General features: G+C 36.4%; 1 protein-coding gene across 1 annotated transcript in view; it reads left to right on the forward strand.

Annotated features, from left to right (window-relative positions):
• Nucleotides 1–288: 288 nt before the first annotated feature.
• The window catches only part of LOC145663015 (terminal nucleotidyltransferase 5C), a 346,715-nt gene continuing 323,175 nt past the window's right edge, over nt 289–23,828 (forward strand). The window contains exon 1 of the mRNA XM_081729146.1: nt 289–1,327. Coding sequence (XP_081585272.1) covers nt 797–1,327 — 531 coding nt within the window. The 5' untranslated portion in view covers nt 289–796. The remainder of the gene's footprint in view (nt 1,328–23,828) is intronic.

Below are 23,828 nucleotides of genomic sequence, written 5' to 3' on the forward strand. Positions count from 1 at the left end.
TCTTCTTCAGCCTTGAAACACAATCATGGGATGTTAGACTAGAAACAAATCATTCCGATTATGCATTGGGTAGCAAACGAAATTTGCCAACTGAAGATGATAATTATCGTACAATTTCCAACACTGATCTGAGTTTCTTTAGCGTATATACAACTGAAGTATAGAGAAGCGAACAGCTTGACGACTGGCGGATGGGCAAGTGCGGGGAAAGTGAGGGGAGAAGCAGGCAAGGTGGAAGTACGCAGTTTACGGGAAGTGAAGGGAGAGGGGAAATCGTTCTCCTAGCAGCTGTGACGAGGGTTGGATAGTGTGGCGTGCGAACGCGGCCGGCTCTACACGACGAAATCTTCCTGTTTCGCTTTTCGGGGAAAAAATATTTTTTAAAAAAACCCTTTCTACCACCAAGAAGCAAAGAAATTAACGAGAACGTTCCGCAATACTATACAGAAAATCCATTCAAATAACGAATTCGAAACGAATATTAATTGTTGTTTTCTGTATAATTCTCGCGAGGAAAAAACAAAATAGTCACACTCAACATCTTGTTTTTTTGTTCCTGAAGTTTTGTCTATTTTTAACGTACGTTACCAACACACTCACTGATAGAAGCTCAGGCCAGTTCGCTTTTATTATTCGAAGCTTAACAAGGAAGATTCCAGCGAAGAACTCTTTTTGCTAAGCTACGAAGAGGGAACGTTCCACGAAGTTCTAACAGGAATCAGGAAGATTTTTTTTTCTTCAGTTACCACCCTAGAAAGAAATTATAGTCGTAAAAGTGAGTGCATATCCGCGAGAGATGGAAAGAAACGCCACATCGACCAAATATCATGGAAAGGGCATGTCAACAAATAACTACAGCTACAACAAGAAGAATACAACAACAATGAACACCGATAAGAATAACAACAAATCCAACAGCAGCCCGACAACAATGAAAAACGGAAAGATAAGCCCGAATTTGAAGAATACTGGTACGCCCCCGACGACAGCTGTACTCCCTACTAATCACAAGCCCAAGGATGGTGGTGATAAGAGAAAACCAATTAATACAGGAAGTAATAAGACAACGGAATCTGACGACAGGAAGATATCGAGCAATCAAAAAAGTGCGGTCAGCGAAAAGATCGAGAAGAATCCAAGTGTCAACGGATATGGTGCTTCATCAACAGAAGGAGGAACCGTTGACAAAAGCAATTCTTGTGTGACCAGTGATAATATTGCATCTACTACTACTACTACTAAAAAAGCCGGCAGTGAATCAGAAACTGTTCAGGACAGTGGTGAAAAAGCACAATCAACCAGCAAAGTGGGTTTACCGCTAATGCAGGTCAGTGTCATAATATATATTCTGCTATGTGCAAATGTGTGTGTGTGAATATACATATATTTCCTCTTATTTTCAGAGTGTATGGGTGTTTTCTGTGAGTCTGTGTATTTTATGTTAAGTCATGTGCTTAAGTGTTACGCACGTTAACTGGTGTCACGTGATCAGAGTTAGTGCAGATACAACGCAGTCTCAAAGTTAAATTTTATATATACATATTTAAAAGCTTTAGTGAAGCTTTTCCAGTATTCGAAATATCATGGGGGAGTGGAAGTGAATATCTCATATAGGTGAATGTTATACAGAGTGTCCGTTAAGTGTCGATAAAATTAGGTGCACTGAAAGAAAATCTCTCGCGAAAACTTGGATATCAATTTCCATATTTTTCTATTACATAGCTATTTGTATTTTTGTCATCTAGATAAGAAAAGGGCTTGGAGATACAAACTACTGAGGAAGCAACTGTCCCCGGCTCCTGCACCATTATTGAAAAGTTTTGCAAGAACTTTGACAAATTTATACACATACTGCCTCCTTTCTTAGGGAGAGTATTGTTTCAAAAATAAAATCCTTGCCACTCACCACTGTTGAAAATATATTCTTGCTGCCATGTGTAAGAAATGTTAATACTTTGAGTTGAATTTAACGTCCCGTGCAGCAGCGAGGCTATAGGAGACTTGGACCTACTGGTTAACGTGGAATCCGAACCACATGAACTCCTGCCGGGAATCGAACCCGCGACTCCCACACAAAAGGCGTGTACGCTAACCGCTTAGCCACGAAGGATCTCTTTTAATACTTTGAATTTAGCTTATGTATGAAAATAAAAGGCTTCTTGAGAAAAAAGTACATGGGCAAATTTTTAACGAGATTGTATAAGGAAATTTCATGGAACTTTTTGATTTCAGTACAAAAAGTGCAAAAGGACATTTTTTTTCTATATGAGAAATGCAGCCTTTTTCCAGACATGAGAAAGGGCGTAGCAGGGGCGTACCCAAAGGGGTTCCACCTGGTCCGGACCACTCTCCAAATTTCCTAACTAAACATACATTTGTACACTTTGTCAGTGAAACTATACTTGTTTAACGGGGAATGATTGGTGTAGCATGAAAATTTGATTTTATATTTCATCTGTACTCTTTCTCTTATAAAAACAATCTAGTTGTATAGTTTTTTTTTTTTTTTCCTGAAAATATAGGAAAATATAAGATTACTTATCGTCTTTTCGGGTGCAGAATAATATCCGTTCAATACTCCATAGAAGTAGTGGCTTGTAATTTTGGATCCTCCCCCTAAAAAGCTTGGACCTCTCCCATCAAAAAATTCTGAGTACGCGCCTGGAGCGGAACAAAATCAAAATATAAGGGGGCCGCAATGGGAAACTATTTTGGTATAGAATATGATTTAGTTTATCTTATTTTTTCGAATGAGAGCGGTTGGCTCTAATGTGGAAGAAACACGAAAGAGGGGAAGACGTATTTTTCACTATCACAAGAACTTGAAAATGAAATGAAATCTTTAAGTTTAACGTCCCACGGTTATGGCGGTTAGGCTAAAGGAGACGGTGATAATGAGAAATGAGTGAAATGGTGGAATGAAGAAAGTGGGAGGAAACGGGAGAGCCCCGAGAAAACCCACGAGCACGGTGTTTGTCCACCACAAAGTCCACACAGCGCGAGCTGGGATTGAACCAGGGACCCCAAGCACCGGAGGTGAACGCTCTACCACTGAGCCACCACGCCCCCCCCCCACACACACAAGATCTTGAATTGAAACGTAATATGCTTATAGAATTTGAAAATCATGATACTTTCTGCGAGTAAGTAATCATCTCTCACCCTTCTGTCTTTTAGAAGGTAACGCCTGTAGATATAATTAACACTTACTTTTAATTAAAATTGACGGCGGTTGTAATAATAATAAAAAAAGTCACGACATCGTATAACCGAAACAAGTTTCAGCTTTAACCATTTCTTATTAACTAAAATTAATTGTGTTGATTTTTCACGTAATTTGAGTGCTTGATGTACCGCGGGATATGGATCTCATTATAGTCAGCATGCAGGTTTCTTTCCCTTACTCTGATTTCTGGAACATGATCTTAATTTTATATAGGTGCTGCTTTAATCGAAAAAGTGCCGGGTTCAAATCCCGATACCGATTATCCTGAGTATTTGCAGTGGTGGATCCCAGAAAGGAATTTAGAGAAGTAACTAATTTATCTTCCAAAAGACTGAATCATTTCTCCTTATAAGATATTTGGAAGGACAAATATTCCAAATTTATTAGTAGCAAAGAAATAGTTAAATAATTCTTCTAACTGTACCAATTTTGTTTTTCAAAAAAACTAGGCAACCATATATGTGTATTCTGAAGCACGTAAGTACGCAAAAATTTATTTCGGAACACACCCACATCTTTTCTGGGGGAGATCCAAATTCATTACGAGGGTAAATAATATTAACATTTGCAAAATCGCTCCTAAAATTAGACTAAATTTACAAGAAAGTCAGGATTTCTGAAGGAAAGGAGGGGGAGGTCCAGACATCCCTGTTCGAAAGGATTGTTTTCTCCGTTGTATAGAAGATGTTTTAACTTGAAGAAAGACTTCAACTGACCAATGAAGGTTCACATTTGATTAATTTCGTCTACGAATAAGAATACAGCAGCTTTTAGAGATGTGGGGAACATTCTTTTAATGTGTGTATGTTGGTATTAGTATACAAGGTATTTGTATAGTATCACAATTTTTTGTCTCTTTATTTAGACCAGTGCTATTCAACCGGCGGTACGCGAAAATATTTCTGGGGGTACGTAATCCCAAAATAAACATATTTCCAATATTTATTGAATGATCATAGTTGAAGAAAGTTTTGAAATTTCCCATGCACTTTATCCCCTTGTAGATAATCTATTGATTGGGACACTGATTGCCCCCCCCCCCTTTTTTAATCAACAGAACATGTGTATTAAGTTAAATAAGTTCATTTCTATTTAATTTCTTTAAACAACTTCAGGAATACACAATTGAATGGCGAACTGTGTCTAGGGGTACGTGAAAAAAAAAGATTGTATAGTACAAATTTAGACCGTTGAACTTCTCAAGGACTTAATAGTCGCGTTTTTTTTTTTTTTTTTTTTTTTTTAATTATTTTTGAAAGGAGACACCATCTTTCCCGTGCACCCTAAATCTTCACTGTAGACTGGTTTCAAGAAAACATAAAATACTCCATCTTCTTTACGTCTATTTGACTTAAACTAAATTTTAAAAAGTGTATATGCTAAAGCTACAAATGTTAATTCTAGGGGCAGTAATTATAGTCCTCTACAGGGCCGGCCCTAGGCACTTTTCCGCCCCCTTTCTCGAGAAAGAACAAATCTTAAAAGCCACAATTTCAAGTACGATGAGGAGGTACGATGGAGGAAGTGAACAACGATGGGGAGGTAAACAACACTCGCATTCAAAAAGGCCTAAACACTACAAACAGTCTCGCTATGCCTGTTTTTATCTCTTTAAATAATAATATATAGTGAAAGATAAAGCAAACACACCTGCAGAGGAAAGATGGCAATTCTTTTTATAGAATTCAATATTGGTTTTCCCACGTTCTCAGCCCAGTAATCATTTGATAGTCACTGATTTTAATTAATCAACCGTCTCATTTATGTCATGGGTGTTAAATCATAAATTATTATTATTATTATTATTATTATTATTATTATTATTATTATTATTATATTATTATTATTATTATTATTATTATTATTATTATTATTATTATTAAATATTATATTAATTACGTTAAAGAAAAATCTTTTCATTTTATAAATTACCTTTGATTATAAAGTAACAGCAAAAAATCTTCACAAAATATATTTTCCTTTTAATGTAATATCCAGTCGATATATTTAACCAGTCGTTGTCTCCGTAACTTCTCATAATGCAGTAGTATTTTCGAGTCGTTTTGCCATATCGAGTCCAACCGTCTGGTACAGTTCCAACTCCCCAAAAGCACTCAGACAGTTTGTATTGATCGAAAGGAATTCCGTCCACGTGGTTTTTCACAAAAATGATTCACAGGTGATCGACATGATTCACTTACAAAAACCTTTATAACTTTCATTATTATTTTTGTTTCTACTCTAATATCTTGATTTCGTTTATTTTTCGTACTTTTAACAGAGTTTCTATAGCAGACTAATTGCGTCCATCAAGGAAACAGTATAGGGCAAAGACCCCTTTCCCTATTCTCATTGCCACATACCGCACTTGACGGCACATGATACATTGGTAAAGGGTTAAAATCATTCAAATTTCGATTATTTTTTCAATTGTGCCGCATTGTGCGGTACAGTATACTCTTTATGCCCTTCTCGTTGTTCTGGTGGCTAGTTCGCGTGTCCTTGGTACTTGAGGTCATGAGTTCGATTCCCGAAAGGAGAGCACCGAACGCTTTATAGTGGTTCAAATCCCACATTAAACTGTAGCTCTTTCTCTATATATTCCTGGCTTGATCCCCGTCCAAGTAAATTTGTGATGAGCAACACCGTGTCCGTGAGTTTTTATCGGGGTATTCCCGTTTCCTCCCACTTTCTCATTCCACCAATGCTTCCATCATCATTTACTTGCCTTAACTATTTAGTCTAACGGGCATAAGCGTAGGACGTTAAATTGAAATAGTTCATTTCTTCCTTTATATAACATCGCTGTTATCTAAGAACTTAAATATATTATACAATCAATTAGGGATGCGCACGAGACGAGTCGAGACAGGATTTTAGTGACAAAATTCGAGTCGACACACGGCTCTTCCAATAAGAGAAATATACATTTTTCGAGTCGAGACAGCACTTTTACAGCACATTTTCGAGACGAGACAGACACAAATCTTGTGTCGTGCACATCCCTACAATCAATGTAGGCCTATATTCTGTACGGCCTCCTGGGTCCAACGAGTTTTACAAACGTTGTGAGCACTGTTGTTCTGTTTTTTCTTTATTTTCTTGGGGAGCACCGTGACTCAGTGGTGGTGCGTTTACCTCTGGTGCGTAGGGTCCCTGGTTCTATTCCCAGTCAAATAAGTTTCTGGTGGATAGTATCGTGTTCGTGGGTTTTCTCGGGGGTGCTCCCACTATTCCATTAATTCTTCCATCATCATTCACTTGCCTTAACCATCTGTATTCCTTAGCCTAAAGGGCATAATCATGGGTCGTTAAACTGAAATATTTCATTTCATATTTTTAACATGAATTATTATTATTATTATTATTATTATTATTATTATTATTATTATTATTATTATTATTATTATTATTATTATTATTATTTTGTAATCCATAAAAATCGTCCTAAACAGCTTGAAAGGCGTTACCGACGAGACGAGAAATAAGATAGTCTCGTCTCTTAATAGGGATGCGCACGAGACAAGAATTGGGGCTGTCTCGTCTCGAAAATGTGCTGTAAAAGTGATGTCTCGACTCGAAAAATTATATTTCTCTTATTGGAAGAGCCATGTCTCGACTCGAATTTTGTCAGAAAAATCCTGTCTCGACTCGTCTTGTGCGCATACCTATCTCTTAAATTTTGTATACCGGTAAGTATTGTCTCGTCTCGATTCTCAAAAAGTTTTTCCTCGTCATTTTTTACAAATTTAGGTACAAAATTTTCGCCCTGACTTTTTTTCTTAATTTCACCTAGAAGGAATCAAAATCTTTCCGTGTCACGAGAGACCTATTACAGTATAACAATATTTAGACCATATTTTTTATTACATTATCTTCTGTAATGACTTGTGGATCTTTAAACATTGATAAATGCACTTCATTGTGTTCGTAATATCACTTTATCAATTTACATTATTTATATTATGAATCATTCAACATTAAAATAGTGTATAAGATGTGAAACTTGGGTGAACTAGTGTTGCCCATTAGAATTATTGTTTTGTCCCGTGGATAACAATAGTAATTACGTATGATAATCTCGTTTCACTGAGAAAAAGCGTACACCAATCTTGATCTTTGAAAAAGAAAAGAAAAGAAATTAAATCTTTGAGTTTTACGTCCCACGATTATGCCGGGTAAGCTAAAGGAGATGGTGATGGTGAGAAATGAATGAAAATTGTGGAATGAAGAAAGTGGGAGAACTCCGAGTAAATCCACGCACACGGTATTTGTCCACCACAAAGTTTACTTAATGGGAGCTGGGATCGAACCACGAACTCCAGGGACCAGAGGTGAACGCTCTACCACTGAGCCACCCCGGCCTCAAGCTTGAAAAAGAGTATGTCCCATGTAAAGCCTGATGGGTGTAATTGAAAAAGGTTCTGTTTACCCACCAGATAGCCTGGGTTCCATCCGTAGTGAGGGTTGAATTCATTCTCCCATTCTTTTCAAATTTAAAATGGCTCAGGAATTCATCCAGCCTGTGTCTAATGAACACCCGAAGAAACCTTGTGATAAGACAATCAGAGTGTACTGATGACTACACAATCTCTAAATGTCAAGGTCATCCAAGTTAAGCCTTATTTACTTTTATACTATCCGTACACACTAGTGCTGTCGAAATCGGTTTTTGAAAAAACCGAAAACCGGTTTTAGAAAAAAGTGAAATTTCATAAAAACGAAATGTCGGTTTTGGAAACCGCTTTTGCGTTTTCGGTTTCGAAAACCGCATTTACGGTTTTCGGTTTTCAGAAAACCGGTTATCTCAAAAACCGAAAACCGCAAATGTTACAAAAATTCGACAGCACTAATATCAAGTAACAACGAGAAAACAGCAAAGTATCCTTCCCCACTTCGGCTCACAGTTGACAGATGGGGGGAAATTTCCCTCGGCGTAGGGAAAAAATGCTCAAAATTTGCAGAGGGGAAAGAAGGTATTTTTTTTAAATGTCTTAAGGTGTTGGGAAATTCTTGTTGAGTATACTTTTACAATTGGCAGAATAATAATAATAATAATAATAATAATAATAATAATAATAATAATAATAATAATAATAATAATAAAATGTTGCAATTTCTCACAAAGAGGCACGGCTATCGTTATTGGGAAGTAAAAACATACAGAATAAAACATGATCGGTGTTTCCTTCACGTATAAACTATTGCAGTTGTCTGGGACTTGCGATAAGAAACCAGTCAACACATGCAAAACCACAACATTCACATTTATCGGAGTGGCAACAAATCAACAATAAAATTGTGTATTGCGATCAGGGGATGATAGGAAAACAATAGAAATAAATGCAGAGACTTTATTAAACGCTTGCAGGGACATGGGTTTAGAAGTAAATGGAGAGAAAACTAAATACATGGAAGTGCGTCGGGACCGTAATACAGCAAATTATGGATGCGTTAAAATATTAAATAATACTTTTGATAAAGTGGATAGTTTCAAATATCTAGGATCAATATTAACAGACGAAAATCATATTCACGAAGAAATTAAATGTCGACTAAAAGCAGGGAATTCGTGTTACTATTCGGTTCAAAATCTCTTGATGTCGCGAATTCTGTCGAGGAATTTGAAGCTTAAAATATACAAAACGATAATCATGCCTGTTGTTCTGTATGGTTGCGAAACATGGTCACTTACTCTGAGGGAAGAACGTAGACTGAAAGTATTTGAGAACAAGATCCTGAGACGAATATTCGGACCCAAGAGGAACGGGAATGGGGAATGGCGGAAACTTCATAACGAGGAACTACATAAGTTATATGGTTTACCCAACATTGTTAGGGTCGTCAAGTCTAGGGGGCTTAGGTGGGCGGGTCACGTAGCTAGAATGGAAGAAAGTAGAAACGCTTTCAAAGTCTTGATTGAAAGACCAATCGGAAAACGACCATTAGGAAGACCTAGGCACAGATGGGAGGGCAATATTAAGATGGATCTCGCAGAGATTGGAATACAAAGTAGAAACTGGATGCAGTTAGCTAGAAGTCAGTGGAGAGCTTTTGTGAACGCAGCATTGAACCTCCGGGTTCCATAGAGTTAGTTAGTTAGTTAGTTAGTTAATATTGCGATCTAGATTTTGTTTCTTTCTTTTCTTTTTTCTAAAAAAGGGAGATGTGCTTTTTTGTTAACAAAAGAAAGAGTGACAGTACTATTTTTAAAAACAAGAGGAAAGAGTAGTTATAATATAAAAGATCTCAGCCTAAGTGGATGAGATTTCAAATTGAATTTCATGAGTCGCATGTGTAGTGATCTTAAATAGGGATATACCTTATTTTTTATTTACCTTAGTGTTGCCATATTACCCGATTTTAGCGGGTAACACCCGATTTTCAGGTTCTATATTCGTCCCCTGCTTAAACATATCTTAATCGCGAAAAACCACCCGCTTTGTGGGATTGGAGAAAAATCTAAGATGACTTAGTTCATAAAGTGTTGATATATTCAACGTAAACCGCTACACCTCTGACAATCTCAATTGTGATTGAGTTAAATTTGGACTCGCGCTCAGGCTCAGGCTGTGGGCTATCTGAGCAGTGCGCGTGTGCAGGGCCATTTGCTAATAAGAGATCTGCTCTAATGCATAATGGTTTTCTTTGTGTAGTTTATGTGTTTTTAATGTAATGTATTGGAGGTTATATACGAATGAATATTCGTTTGTAGATGTTGTGACAAACATATTTGAATTATTCACTCCTTCATAAGCTCCAAGAATGCCGAACAATTTCAAGTGTAACTTTAAAGACTATCAACTCTACTCTTATAGAAGCGAATTTACGTTTGTTAGCCAGGGCAGAACTCAGTTTGAAGTAAAATGTACACTCTGGAAAACTCAGTTAGTTTGAAAAGTAGGCAGCAGGGAAGCAAACTGGACCCCACCTGTTTTTTTATATATTTTGTAAATTAGACCACGAGGAACACGAATCTGTAGGAATTTTGACATTCCGAATTTCGGAACTCGAGATATTCGATCTGGTTAGAAGTGCGTATATTACGATCTATAATTGTTTTTGCTGTAAAAGTCAGCCGCTTTTCGATTTAACTAATAGTGACCAACATAGACAAATTTTACTGTATAACAATTACATTCCTAGAATTTTCTTACATGCTGTACACAAGTTATTTTAAAAATAACATTTTGATCTCATAGTGCTGCCCATTTCCCCAGTAGTACATGGAGCGTTGCCCCCTTCTCCCACCAGGAAAGAAATTCCACTTCAAGATTACTCAGTGATTCTGGCCTTCAACACCTTTTCATGTGTATGGCTTGGATCAAGTCGTCTTTGATATATTCCCACAGCTTTATGGCTTCCATACCGATTATACACACACAATTTTCCAGGTTTTCATAATATTTATACATAATTTTCCGTAGCGCACATGTATTTTCAGTTTAACTCTTTGTTTTCCATACCACATATAGCCAGTTTTCAAATTTCCATATCACAAATACGCACACAATATGTGCCCCCTAACATTTTAATGATACACTTGGCATGGTAATCCCTCCTTTTATGATCACGTCCTGACTTTCGAGATTGGTTAGAACAGGTGTAACAAATATTTCACTTCTGCTCTTTAGGGAAAACAGGTTTTCCAGGTTTCAGATACGTTAATCACGGTTATTGAGCATGTTTACCGTTGGTGACGAGGCACCATCTGCACATTAATCAAACACCTGCCATACTGACGATGTTCAGTTGTCAGTAAGGCTGTGCAATATTCATATTTGAAAATCAAAAACAGGTATCGAAATTGATCAATATATCAAAATATATCGAATACCAAATTATCGAGATTTAAAAAAAACTATCGAAATATCAAACTAACGAAAAATATTAAAATATTATATAGTGACAAACATAAAATTATCAATCAATATATAAAATTTGGTTTCAATATTTGAAAATATAAATTGGTCGATCGATATATCGGAATGTAGCACAGTACTAGTTATGATGTGCGTTGCACGTATGTTATCTGCTCACGAACATTCAGTGAAGAAGGGAATAATGGCAGATCGCCAGCAAACTGTCTTCAACGAACCCCTAAATCATAGATCTGGTGAATGAGTTGGCCACCAAATGGAGTATGTCCGAATTGACTGTTGTATGGTCAGTGTATTAGTTGTGTCAATGATTCTGTTATTTCTGGCTTCCTAGCTCCAATTCGCGCTAACTATTCACTCAAATATTTCCCCAATTGCCTAACAATGACAAATCAATGCCAAAAATTCTGTATCCACAGCGTAAGTATACGTCTTAGTTTGTGTCTTACCTCATCCCTGATTCTACAACTACGACTGGTCCTTGCCCTCTACTCGCCCTTCCTCTGAAAAAAACACGAACGTGGCTGTTTGGTTAGCATTCACGGTAGACGATTCTCGATGGGAGTACATGTTCAGATATGAATTTAAGCCCGTAGCTCTACGTTTCCTATAGCCTCACTGCTGAAAAGAGGATGATAAATCCAACCAACTGTCTGAACTGGTTCTCGGCCCTCCATGACTTTCACACACCAGGCGAAATTAAAGAAATGAAAAAGTTATTATTAGTGATACAGTAATATCTCCACAACGGACACTTCTACAATTTTTATCTCAGCAGAAATATATGAACTAAGATAGTATTACGAGATAGAACTTAGCACAGAGAATTCATTGTGCAATTTGAAAATATAAACCTTCAATTGATCCATTCAAATGGTCCAGCAATTGCAAGCAAATTCTACTATTTGAAGGACGTACACGGTAAACAACTATTGCACACTTATTGGCAAGAATTTTTTAAATCGTAATATACAATTGGTGAGTTCTGTCTAAATTTTCAGAATTTAATAATAATATTTCATACTCTCATTGTGCGTTACTTTTAGTTTTAGTGCAGGCAGTATGCAAATCAAGGAATTTTTACAAGCATTGACATGTTAAGAAAAAAAAATACCATATATGCAGTACATTTTACAGTACATGCCCAATGTAAGCAGACCCCCCCCCCAATGGATCTTTTTGTCTCTTTTACAGAGAGGAATTTTCTATCGTATTCCCAAATAATTCGAACACTGGGTATGGTATTTCGATATTAGATTACATTTACACTTATAATAAATGCCTAGGCGCATTGGCGTGGTGCTCCAGTACTTACATACCAATTTTTTTTAGAGAGGTAGGTGAGGAGTGATCAAGTATTCCCAAAACAGCCTTTTTAAAAATAATTGTTAAGAGGCCGTATCACTGCGAAATTAAAATACCGCTAATTTTACAGTAATTACATGATATCTTCAAATAGATAAAAGATAATCAAAATGTGGAACAAGATCGCTTTAGAGAATATTATTTTGCATGAGGTACCGTTATTACTAGTCACCTAGTAGCTTTTCGTTGGCAGCCATTTAGAAACGCGAAAATAAATGCCGATTTTCTAAATGGCTGGAAATTAAAAGGAGATAAGTGAGTCGTGATAACGGTATTTCATGTAAAAATAATGTTGTCTAGGGAGCTCTTGTTCCACTTTTTGATTATATCTTATCTAGTTGAAGATATCATATAATTACTGTAAAATTAGCGGTATTTTAATTTCGTAGTGATAAGGCCTCTTAAGTACCGGTAGATCTGAAAGATGGATACTTATATAGTTCACATACTTGTTCCTCAAAGATGTATTGACCCGTCTATGATCTGTCCTTTAGTAGAGGAACTATGAACATTTAAAGTTCATTTTTTACGTTTTCTGTACTCTGTAACTACGAAACTATGCACTTCCGACCACAGGTCTATATGAACTATTTTCTTATTTTGATGGGAGGTATTTATTCGCAAAATATTGTAACAATATTTTGAAACACCCTGTATAATAATACCTCTCTTTAAAAAGAAGAAGAAGAAAAAAATACAAGATTCAAATATTCATATTGGCAGTGCATTGCAGTGGTGTTTATTACAGGACCCAAGTTGCAGCATGAAAAAAAGAATCAAGCGGAAGTAAATCTGCAAAGTGTAGTGAATATTCAGAACGATTGCTTCAAATTCCAGCGTACTTCAGTTGACTGACAATGAAACTGATAAGTGATAAATAAAATCCATTGATTCGTGCACACATTAATACTTTTTCTAGACTTCATAAACTCAAGGTCATTACCAGGAAAAGCCATATCTACCAGAGCCGTGCACACTGCTCTGTAGTTATTAACATCTGAAATAAGCCAGCATTACACAGCATTTCCAAAGCATTAAAAAAAAAAAAAAAAAAAAATGTTGACATAAGCAAGTTACTAAGCACATTCCCGTTTAGAAGTATCATATATGTATCTTTTACGTTGATGCGTTTGAATTAAATGATTGATTTATAGCACTTTCTAATCAGCGTATTAGACAGCGAGTGCATGTTTTTCTTCTTCTGTTCTATGGTTGCCAATACACTGTTAGTTACAGTAGCTTGACATGTGTCTGTCCAGTATAAGAGAACATATAAAATTCAGAATGCTGCATTATAAATCCTTTGTTTTAATGCATAAATAATCTTCCACACTTATTATGGTGTTTCTCATAAATATTATGTCAGTGGAAGCTCACTTTCTGCAAACTAAAAGTGGGTTGCCACATTAAAAGAACTTGTAGCTGTCAAAAAAAAAAAAAAAAAAAAAATTGAAACCCTACTATATTTCGCCATGTACACATAGTCTTGAAAGGGTCATAAAACATTTTTTTCCACCTAGCAAGGAGTTGAACAGTGTGCAACTTTCTGGGACGTCTTGCTTGCTACCTGCTGTCGACCTCCCGCTGACATAAAGGAAAAACCAGTTTAGCCGCTTCCGAAACAACGGATTCTTTTGGACAGGGGGGGGGGTGCGCCAAAATACACGTTTTTAATGAGGAAGTTCACTGTTTGTCCACTAGAGGGCAGTGCTGCATAGGTGGAAATACCATTCTTGCTTTCAAGAAGTTGTAATATGTACACAGTAAATAGAAAGATTGGGTTTCAAGATTTTTTTTATGACAGTTAGAAGTTCTTGTAAAGTGACAAGGCCTCTTAAGAAATTTTTTTTATGTGCTATTACACTCGTCTTTTTACCGTTCCAAGTATAATAATCTTCTCTTCCTATTTTACCTTCTAAATCCTTTGAAAATGAAATATTTCAGTTTGACGTCCCACGATTATGCCCTTTAGGCGAGAGGAAAGCAAGTGAATGATGATAGAAGAATTGGTGGAATGAGAAAGTGGGAGGAAACGGGAGTACCTCGAGCAAACCCACGGACACGATATTGTTCACCACAAATTTACTTGTCCGGGGATCGAATCAGGGACACCATGGAGTGAAGCTAAACGCTCTACCAATGAACCACGTATCCCCCCTCTATCCTTATTAAGACCATTTCTTGTCAAGTCAGCGTCGGGGAATTTTTCCCGGGAGAGTTGGGTTGGGTTTCGCTCGAGAGGTTTAGACCCACAAAGGACTGTTAGGCCAAGTGGTTTGGTGGTCTGGTTTTCACTAGGTAGTCAAAGACAAAAATAATAACCATTCTTACAACATTGAGTCCACAACAAGAAAACTACTTCTCAACATCTATTGCCGTTTTCTTTTTCTCATTATGGCGATCAGTAATCTTAGATTTCTTGGAATTAGTAAACATAGATTTCTACGATTTTCGGTTTGAATACAGATATAAGGGTTCAGATGAACTGAACATTATTATTGACATGCTGAATAGCTACGATATTTTTCTCTACCTTTGATTGTTTTTGCTATATGGACACCAATATTGAAACCGGAAGTTGTATTGATACCTAGTATTTTATCTACTTCCTACTGTTTTTGCTGTATGGAAACAAGTATTGAAACCGGAAGTAGTAATCGATACCTAGTATTTTCTGTACTTCTTACTGTTTTTGCTGCATGGAAACAAATATTGAAACCGGAAGTTGTAATCGATACCTAGTATTTTCTCTACTTCTTACTATTTTTGCTGCATGGAAACAAGTGTTGAAACCGGAAGTTGTAATCGATACCTAGTATTTTCTCTACTTCTTACTGTTTTTGCTGCATGGAAACAAATATTGAAACCGGAAGTTGTAATCGATACCTAGTATTTTCTCTACTTCTTACTGTTTTTGCTGTATGGAAACAAATATTGAAACCGGAAGTTGTAATCGATACCTAGTATTTTCTCTACTTCCTACTGTTTTTGCTGTATGGAAACAAATATTGAAACCGGAAGTTGTAATCGATACCTAGTATTTTCTCTACTTCCTACTGTTTTTGCTGTATGGAAACAAATATTGAAACGGGAAGTTGTAATCGATACCTAGTATTTTCTCTACTTCTTACTGTTTTTGCTGCATGGAAACAAATATTGAAACCGGAAGTTGTAATCGATACCTAGTATTTTCTCTACTTCTTACTGTTTTTGCTGTATGGAAACAAATATTGAAACCGAAAGTTGTAATCGATACCTAGTATTTTCTCTACTTCTTACTATTTTTGCTGCATGGAAACAAATATTGAAACCGGAAGTTGTAATCGATACCTAGTATTTTCTCTACTTCTTACTATTTTTGCTGTATGGAAACAAATATTGAAACCGGAAGTTGTAATCGATACCTAGTATTTTCTCTACTTCTTACTATTTTTGCTGTATGGAAACATATTGAAACCGGAAGTTGTAATCGATACCTAGTATTTTCTCTACTTCTTACTATTTTTGCTGTATGGAAACAAATATTGAAACCGGAAGTTGTAATCGATACCTAGTATTTTCTCTACTTCTTACTGTTTTTGCTGTATGGAAACAAATATTGAAACCGGAAGTTGTAATCGATACCTAGTATTTTCTCTACTTCTTACTATTTTTGCTGTATGGAAACAAATATTGAAACCGGAAGTTGTAATCGATACCTAGTATTTTCTCTACTTCTTACTATTTTTGCTGTATGGAAACAAATATTGAAACCGGAAGTTGTAATCGATACCTAGTATTTTCTCTACTTCTTACTATTTTTGCTGTATGGAAACAAATATTGAAACCGGAAGTTGTAATCGATACCTAGTATTTTCTCTACTTCTTACTGTTTTTGCTGTATGGAAACAAATATTGAAACCGAAAGTTGTAATCGATACCTAGTATTTTCTCTACTTCTTACTGTTTTTGCCGTATGGTAACAAATATTGAAACCGGAAGTTGTAATCGATACCTAGTATTTTCTCTACTTCTTACTATTTTTGCTGTATGGAAACAAATATTGAAACCGGAAGTTGTAATCGATACCTAGTATTTTCTCTACTTCTTACTATTTTTGCTGTATGGAAACAAATATTGAAACCGGAAGTTGTAATCGATACCTAGTATTTTCTCTACTTCTTACTATTTTTGCTGTATGGAAACAAATATTGAAACCGGAAGTTGTAATCGATACCTAGTATTTTCTCTACTTCTTACTGTTTTTGCTGTATGGAAACAAATATTGAAACCGAAAGTTGTAATCGACACCTAGTATTTTCTCTACTTCTTACTATTTTTGCTGTATGGAAACAAATATTGAAACCGGAAGTTGTAATCGATACCTAGTATTTTCTCTACTTCTTACTATTTTTGCTGTATGGAAACAAATATTGAAACCGGAAGTTGTAATCGATACCTAGTATTTTCTCTACTTCTTACTATTTTTGCTGTATGGAAACAAATATTGAAACCGAAAGTTGTAATCGATACCTAATATTTTCTGTACTTCTTACTGTTTTTGCTGTATGGAAACAAATATTGAAACCGGAAGTTGTAATCGATACCTAGTATTTTCTCTACTTCTTACTATTTTTGCTGTATGGAAACAAATATTGAAACCGGAAGTTGTAATCGATACCTAGTATTTTCTCTACTTCTTACTATTTTTGCTGTATGGAAACAAACAAACAGATTTCTAGTATAGAAATAGAATTAGAATCTGGAGTTGCTCTTGAGACGCTGAATTCATTGCAAGAAACCACTTCTCGCTATTCTCGCTCTTGTTCTAAAGGGTGTCCCATAAATAACGCAATATTTTTATATGCCCGCCATTTCTGTTCTAGTAAGTTGGCAACACTGAACGTTATACGATTTTTATCTGTTGTCTTTGTGGTTAGTAGTCACGGAGCACCGAATAGCGTATGATCGTCTTTTGTTTTCTATAGATGGGAATGAACGCTTCAGCGTGTTGTCATAGTGAAAACTTATTATTACAAATGTTGTGAATATTGTGGGGAGACTGTTCGCAAACTCCGTGGGACGTTTGGGTCAACGTTGTGCGCGCAGTAAGTCGATTGTGATGAGACTGGTTGCTAAATTTGAGAAAAGCGATTCAATTGTGGACGTTAAGGTTGGTTTAAAGGGACAAGTTTTATCGATAGATGTCACTACAGCCTTCGTATATGTCTCTCGTATTTTTTCCTTCCACGAAAATTCACGATTTTTCTTACAAATTTCAACCTAGAGACTTCAGATTTTTAGAGAAGGTACTTCATAACCTATCAAAGGCAACAATCCGTGCCAATTTTTTATTTAGAATTTTCTTCATTTTTGAAACAGTTCAATTTTTAAAGGGTTGGATATCCACTTCATTCATCAAGCCATTTCGACAAATGAAGAAAATTTTAAATAAAAAAAAAAGGCACGGATTGTTGCCTTCGATAGGTTATGAAGTACCTTCTCTAAAAATATGAAGTCTCTAGGTTAAAATTTGTAAGAAAAATCGTGAATTTTCCGGCAAAACTTGTCCCTTTAAACTAACCTTAAGGGTCTTCACTACAGCTAAATTAAACTACCACTAATTTCACGAGTTTTTCTGTAATATCTTCGAAACAAATAAAAAATACCCGAAAAGCAGAAACGTAGTGAACTGGACAATACGATTTTGCATGTGATACCTTTACCACAATTCACCTATTTACAGAACCCGCAAAAAAAATGCTAAAATCTATCTATAATTGCGAATTGAAAGCAGATAGATGAGTTGTGATAACGGTATTACATGCAAAATCGTATTGTCTAGTTTACTACGTTTCTGCTTTTCGAATATTTTTATTTGTTTTGGAGATATTATAGAAAAACTCTAAAATTAGCGGTAGTTTAATTTCACTGTAGTGAAGACCCTTAAACCCTCGCTGTCTCTTAACGTTTTGTTTTCTTTCTTTCTGATACCTGTCTACAGACAGATGGACCTACATAGCCGTTTTATAAAACTTCCGATAGCAGTTTGAAAGTCTAAAACTGAAGGATGATCCCTGAATATTTATCTATCTACAGTATATAGTTCATATCTACGAGGTATGATCAGAAATTACGGTTAATAATTTTATTAAAGATAAAATTGTTAGCTTACGTGCAATTCGATTTAATCTCCTTCAAAGCATTGTCCTTATACCAACGTTGAATCTATGACTGTTTTGGAAGGGCATTCAGCTGCTCTGTCCCTCTCAATGTCAGGAATGATATCTAAATGTTTTCCTTTAAGAGTCTTCATCCCGGCTAAATTAAATTACCGCTAATTTTACAGTAATTATGTGATATCTTCAAATAGATAAAAGATAATTGAAATATGGAACAAGAACACCCTAGACAATATTATTTTGCGTGAGGTACCGTTACCACAAGTCACCTAGTGGCTTTCCGTTTTCAGCTGTTTAGAAACGCGAAAATAAATGTCGATTTTCAAAATGGCTCGAAATCGAAAGCAGATAAGTGAGTCGTGATAACGGTTTCTCATGTAAAAGAATATTGTCTAGGGCGCTCTTGTTCCACATTTCGATTATCTTTTAGCTATTTGAAGATATCACATAATTACTGTAAAATTAGCGGTATTTTAATTTCGCCGGGATGAAGACTCTTAAGTACAGTTTTCATTTTTGGGAAAAAGCCAGAAGCCGCATACTGCTATCTCTGGAGAACACAGCAAATGGATAGATGGTAATATTTTTTTTTTAACCAAAAACTCACATCTAAAGCACTGGCACGGCGTGTTTTCGTGGTCAAGAAGGAAGCCATTTGCCCATTTAATCGGCGGTTAAAATGCTCTTCACGGACCCATACGAGATGTTTATTTCTTCGGAAAGCTCTCTAATAGTCATTCGTCTGTTTGAATACATCATTTGTTCTTTTTTTTTTTTTTTTTTTTTTTTTGCGCAAATTTTTATCTGTGTTTGACGTCGAAGAACGTCTTGACCATTGCTTGTTTTCAACTTACTCTTTGCCGCTTTTGAATCGCTCATACCACTTTAAACAGTCTTCAATGTCACTGCTTCATTACTATGCACTGATTTTGACATTTCGTGAGCTTCTTTGGCACTTTTTTTTTTATTTTGTAGTTTATAACAAAACTTAATGTTGACGCGCAACAGACAATCTTAACGCGTCCTCACTCTTCTGGCTTTGGAAGCCAACTAACATTTCGCAACGCGTTCAAACTTGACATTGACTGCACCAAAGGTTTAAGCTACCGGGCTTACTAGTCGAAATGGATACAACTCCCATAGATGGCACTGTGGAACTATATTCACCTTACTTTTTGATCATATCTTGTAGCTCTCTCTCTCTCTCTCTCTCTCTCTCTGTATATATATATATATATATATATATATATATATTTGGTCTAGGAATTAATTCGTGCGGTTGGTACGCACACATTGAAGCTGTAGTACAAACACAAAATACATAAATACCTTAAGAAAAATATTGTCCATCGCTAGCCACCACTTTCGCCCATCTGTCAGGCAATGTACGGATTCCGTGGCGAAAGAAGTCCTCATCCTTGGAAGCGATCCAGTCAGAGACCCATGTTTCGATATCTTCTGAAGAAGTAAACCGCTGTCCAATCAAATCGTTGTTCATGCAATCGAACAAGTAGTAGTCCGAAGGAGCAACGTCTGGTGAATACGGCGGGTGGGGTAAAACTTCCCATCCGACATTTTCTAAATAGGTTTTGACCGGTTTTGCGACATGTGGGCGAGCGTTATGATGTTGAACAATAAGTTTATCATGTCTGTTCTCCCATTCTGGTCGTGTTCTGGCCAGAGCTTGCTTCAAACGCATTAATTGTCGTCGATAACGTTCTCCATTCATAGTTTCAACCGGTTGCAGCAGCTCATAGTACACCACATCTTTCATATCCCACCATATGCACAGCATAATCTTTGCACAGTGAATATTTCGTTTTGGTTGTGATGGACCTGGTTCACCTGGTTTCACCCAGGCCTTTTTTCGTTTAGGGTTCTCGTAATGGATCCACTTCTCATCACCCGTAATAATTCGATGCAGAAACCCCTTTCTGCTCTGTCGTTGAAGCAGCAATTCGCAAATGGTTTTTCGTCTTTCAACGTCTCTGTCTTTCAATTCATGTGGAACCCAATGTGACATCTTTTGAATCATTCCCATGGCTTTCAAGCGTTTGGAGACTGTTGTTTGATCAACGCCTAATGCTGCTGTAAGTTGTTCCTGCGTTTGACACGAATGCTGCTCGAGCAATGCTGTCAATTCTTCGTCTTGAAATTTTTTTGGCTGTCCAGCTCGCTCTTGGTCTGCCAAGCCGAAATCACCACTTCTAAACCGTGCAAACCACTTCTGACACGTTCGCTCAGCTAGAGCATGGTCACCATACACTTCCACCAAAATACGATGACTTTCAGTCGCACTTTTCTGCATGTTAAAATAATGCAGCAGGACACCCCGCAAAAACACTTTATCAGGCACAAACTGCGCCATGTTCACTTAACTACAAACTGGTGTTGTTGACGCTTTAATCCTATACTACGAACGATACGCGATGACAGGGGTTTGCAACACATGTGTGGATACACGGAACTGTGGGACGCTCCGTTCGTTGCGCCATCTCTTGTCCAACCGCACGAATTAATTCCTAGACCAATATATATATATATATATATATATATATATATATATATATATATATATATATATATATATATATTACAGGGGCGGATCCAGGATATGATTAAGGGAGGGGCTAAACCATATTTTGCCGTTTTATCCAGTGTAAAGCAGGATTGAAGCCCATTTTATCCCGTGTATACCTGAGCGTCAAGGGGGTAACTAACTATAGTCCCCCTTGGATCCGCCACTTCCTTTAGCAATTCACGTTTCGATGAACAAGTAACTAACAGCCATTTTCCTCTCAACAGCTGTTAGAACACTAAAAGATGGGGTCACCTTGAAGTAATTCATCACTGTTTGCATGTATAACGTTGTCAACTGAGTAGTAATCTCAGAGTGTTATTAAACCAACTTCTGTTGATGCCGGTTATTGTTAAGAGTGATATTTTGTGTCTTTTTATAAATGAGTTTTTGTATTTTATTGATGATTATTTGTTTTTAAGAAAATTTTTAAAAAAAGTTTTTTATTATTATTTCAATTGAATAAATGAACAAAAGATACATACATTTATGACTGTAATATATGAAGAACTATGTGAATTCCGAGTACTTTATATGGTGTTATCAGAACATTTTAATGGCTTAAGTTATTACTAAGTCTATATTCTTTTGTTTCTTGTAACTCAATAACAAATGATTTGTCATTTTGTGGAATTATTCCACGATGTCAACGCGCATTCTCATGTTTAGTTATTAGGATTCTTGTATATACGAGGAACAATCAAATGAAAATTTTAAACGTGGTCTAAAATCGAAAAAAAAAAAAAAAAAAACAGCGCGTATTTGTCCTGAAAATTTAATAGAATTGGTACGTTCAATGGGATCAAGTTCATTTTTTCGGTCTTTTTTTAAGTATTTTATCTTTAAGAACTTTATCTGAAGCCTCTTTTCGAGCTTAATTATAATGCCTATCCAAATATTGTAAATAATTCCTTCAGGATTTGAATTAGCGGGGAGGTAAGGAAAATTTCCCCTCTCCACAAGTAACTTTCCCGAATCATTAAAGAAAAATTTCTTTCTTGGCAGAGAAATATTGCTCCTATTTCATCGCTGTCTAAACAAGAGAAAGAAAGAAAAGAAAGATTTTGATTTTGATTTCAGTTCAGCGTCCCTTTTAGCAGCGAGGCTCTATAAGACGTGGACCTACTGATTATCGTAGAATCCTAACCACATGAGCTTCTTTCGGAAATCGAACCCAAGTCTCCCACGCTCAAAATGTTTGTAAACTTCTCTATATACTCAAGCGTTATATACAAAATTTGTCTCTCATATCTTACAACTTGGTAACTCGACTTGATTCCCATGTGCTCGGAGTGCCCCAATTGTAGGCATACTTTGCAGAGTGTTTGGCAGATGGCAGGACTGATTTGGAACGCTACGAAATGGCACTTCAGTTGATTGACAAATGCTCGGCAAATCGGCCAATTACAACGTAGGGCCAACGTTGGCAGTTGCGTTGATTGGCAAATCAGCTGTTAACAACGTAGGGCCAACGTTTATAATTGAGTTATTTGGCAAATTCTCGGTAAACCGGACAACTACAATCTAAAGTCAACGTTATAAGTTGGGTTGATGGCAAATGCTCGGCAAATCTGCCAATTACAACGTAAGGCCAACGTTGGTAGTTGCGTTGATTTGCAAATCACCTGTTAACAACGTAGGGCCAACGTTGCTAATTGAGTTAGTTGACAAATTCTCGGTAAACCGGAGAATTACAAGTAGGGTCAATGTTGGTACGTGTTAATGTTGCGTTGATTAATAAATGCTCGGTAAATCAGTTAATTAAACGTAGAACCAACGTTGGCAGTTGAATAACCTACCGAATCCCACTGTTGAGTTTACTGTCTGTGCTACTAGAACGTTGATTTCCAGGTACTGTGCTATGAAAGGTATGAATCATGAGCTTTATACAAACTTTTCAAAGCGTAAAGTACTACCACAACATTTAGAAGAGTTTCTAAACGCTATGGTAATACTGTTGATGTATTCTCAGTTCTCTATCTTTTTAGTGAACCCTTTGACCTTTCTCCTCTGTATCAATAGGAAATCTTCAAAGTTCTTTTTCCGGCTATTGTTTGCATAAGAGAAGTGCCGTTATAGAAGAAACTGTATAGCTCTACACTTTCTTGGCTGAAGAAGATAGAAGAATTTTCCATCATTTATTAGTCCGCATGAGTCACTGAATCGTTGGTTTTCTATTTCTCGTCCTGTTTAGATCTGCCTGCATTTGGATATAGAGGCCAGAGGTCTCGCTTTATATCTGTAGAGCATAGGGTAGACAGAACATTAACAAACCAACTAACATAGTAATATATGTCATAACAGCTGTGTTCTGTTTAACAGTGAGAGAAAAATCTTCCGTATTCTCTATAAAATCATAAGGAATATATCGTTTATAGTTTCGTGTCCCATTTTCACATATATATGTCTTTCCGTTTTCACGCTTCTATACGCACATAAGCATAGTATGACGTAAAGATAGTTTTCTTTTTCTTTACGATGTTTTCTTTCGAGGACTAGTAGGTCGGAAGAAATTCGAGCTAGGATCGTAGGATATTTTTATCTCTTTGGATGTGACGTATTCCGTTAGAGGGCGGTGTTTGCCCTTACGACGTGAAGATGGCGGCACACGCCTGTTT

Source organism: Thermobia domestica, chromosome 10 (genome assembly GCF_964235325.1).
Source record: "Thermobia domestica chromosome 10, izTheDome1.hap1.1, whole genome shotgun sequence".
NCBI lineage: Eukaryota > Metazoa > Arthropoda > Insecta > Zygentoma > Lepismatidae > Thermobia > Thermobia domestica.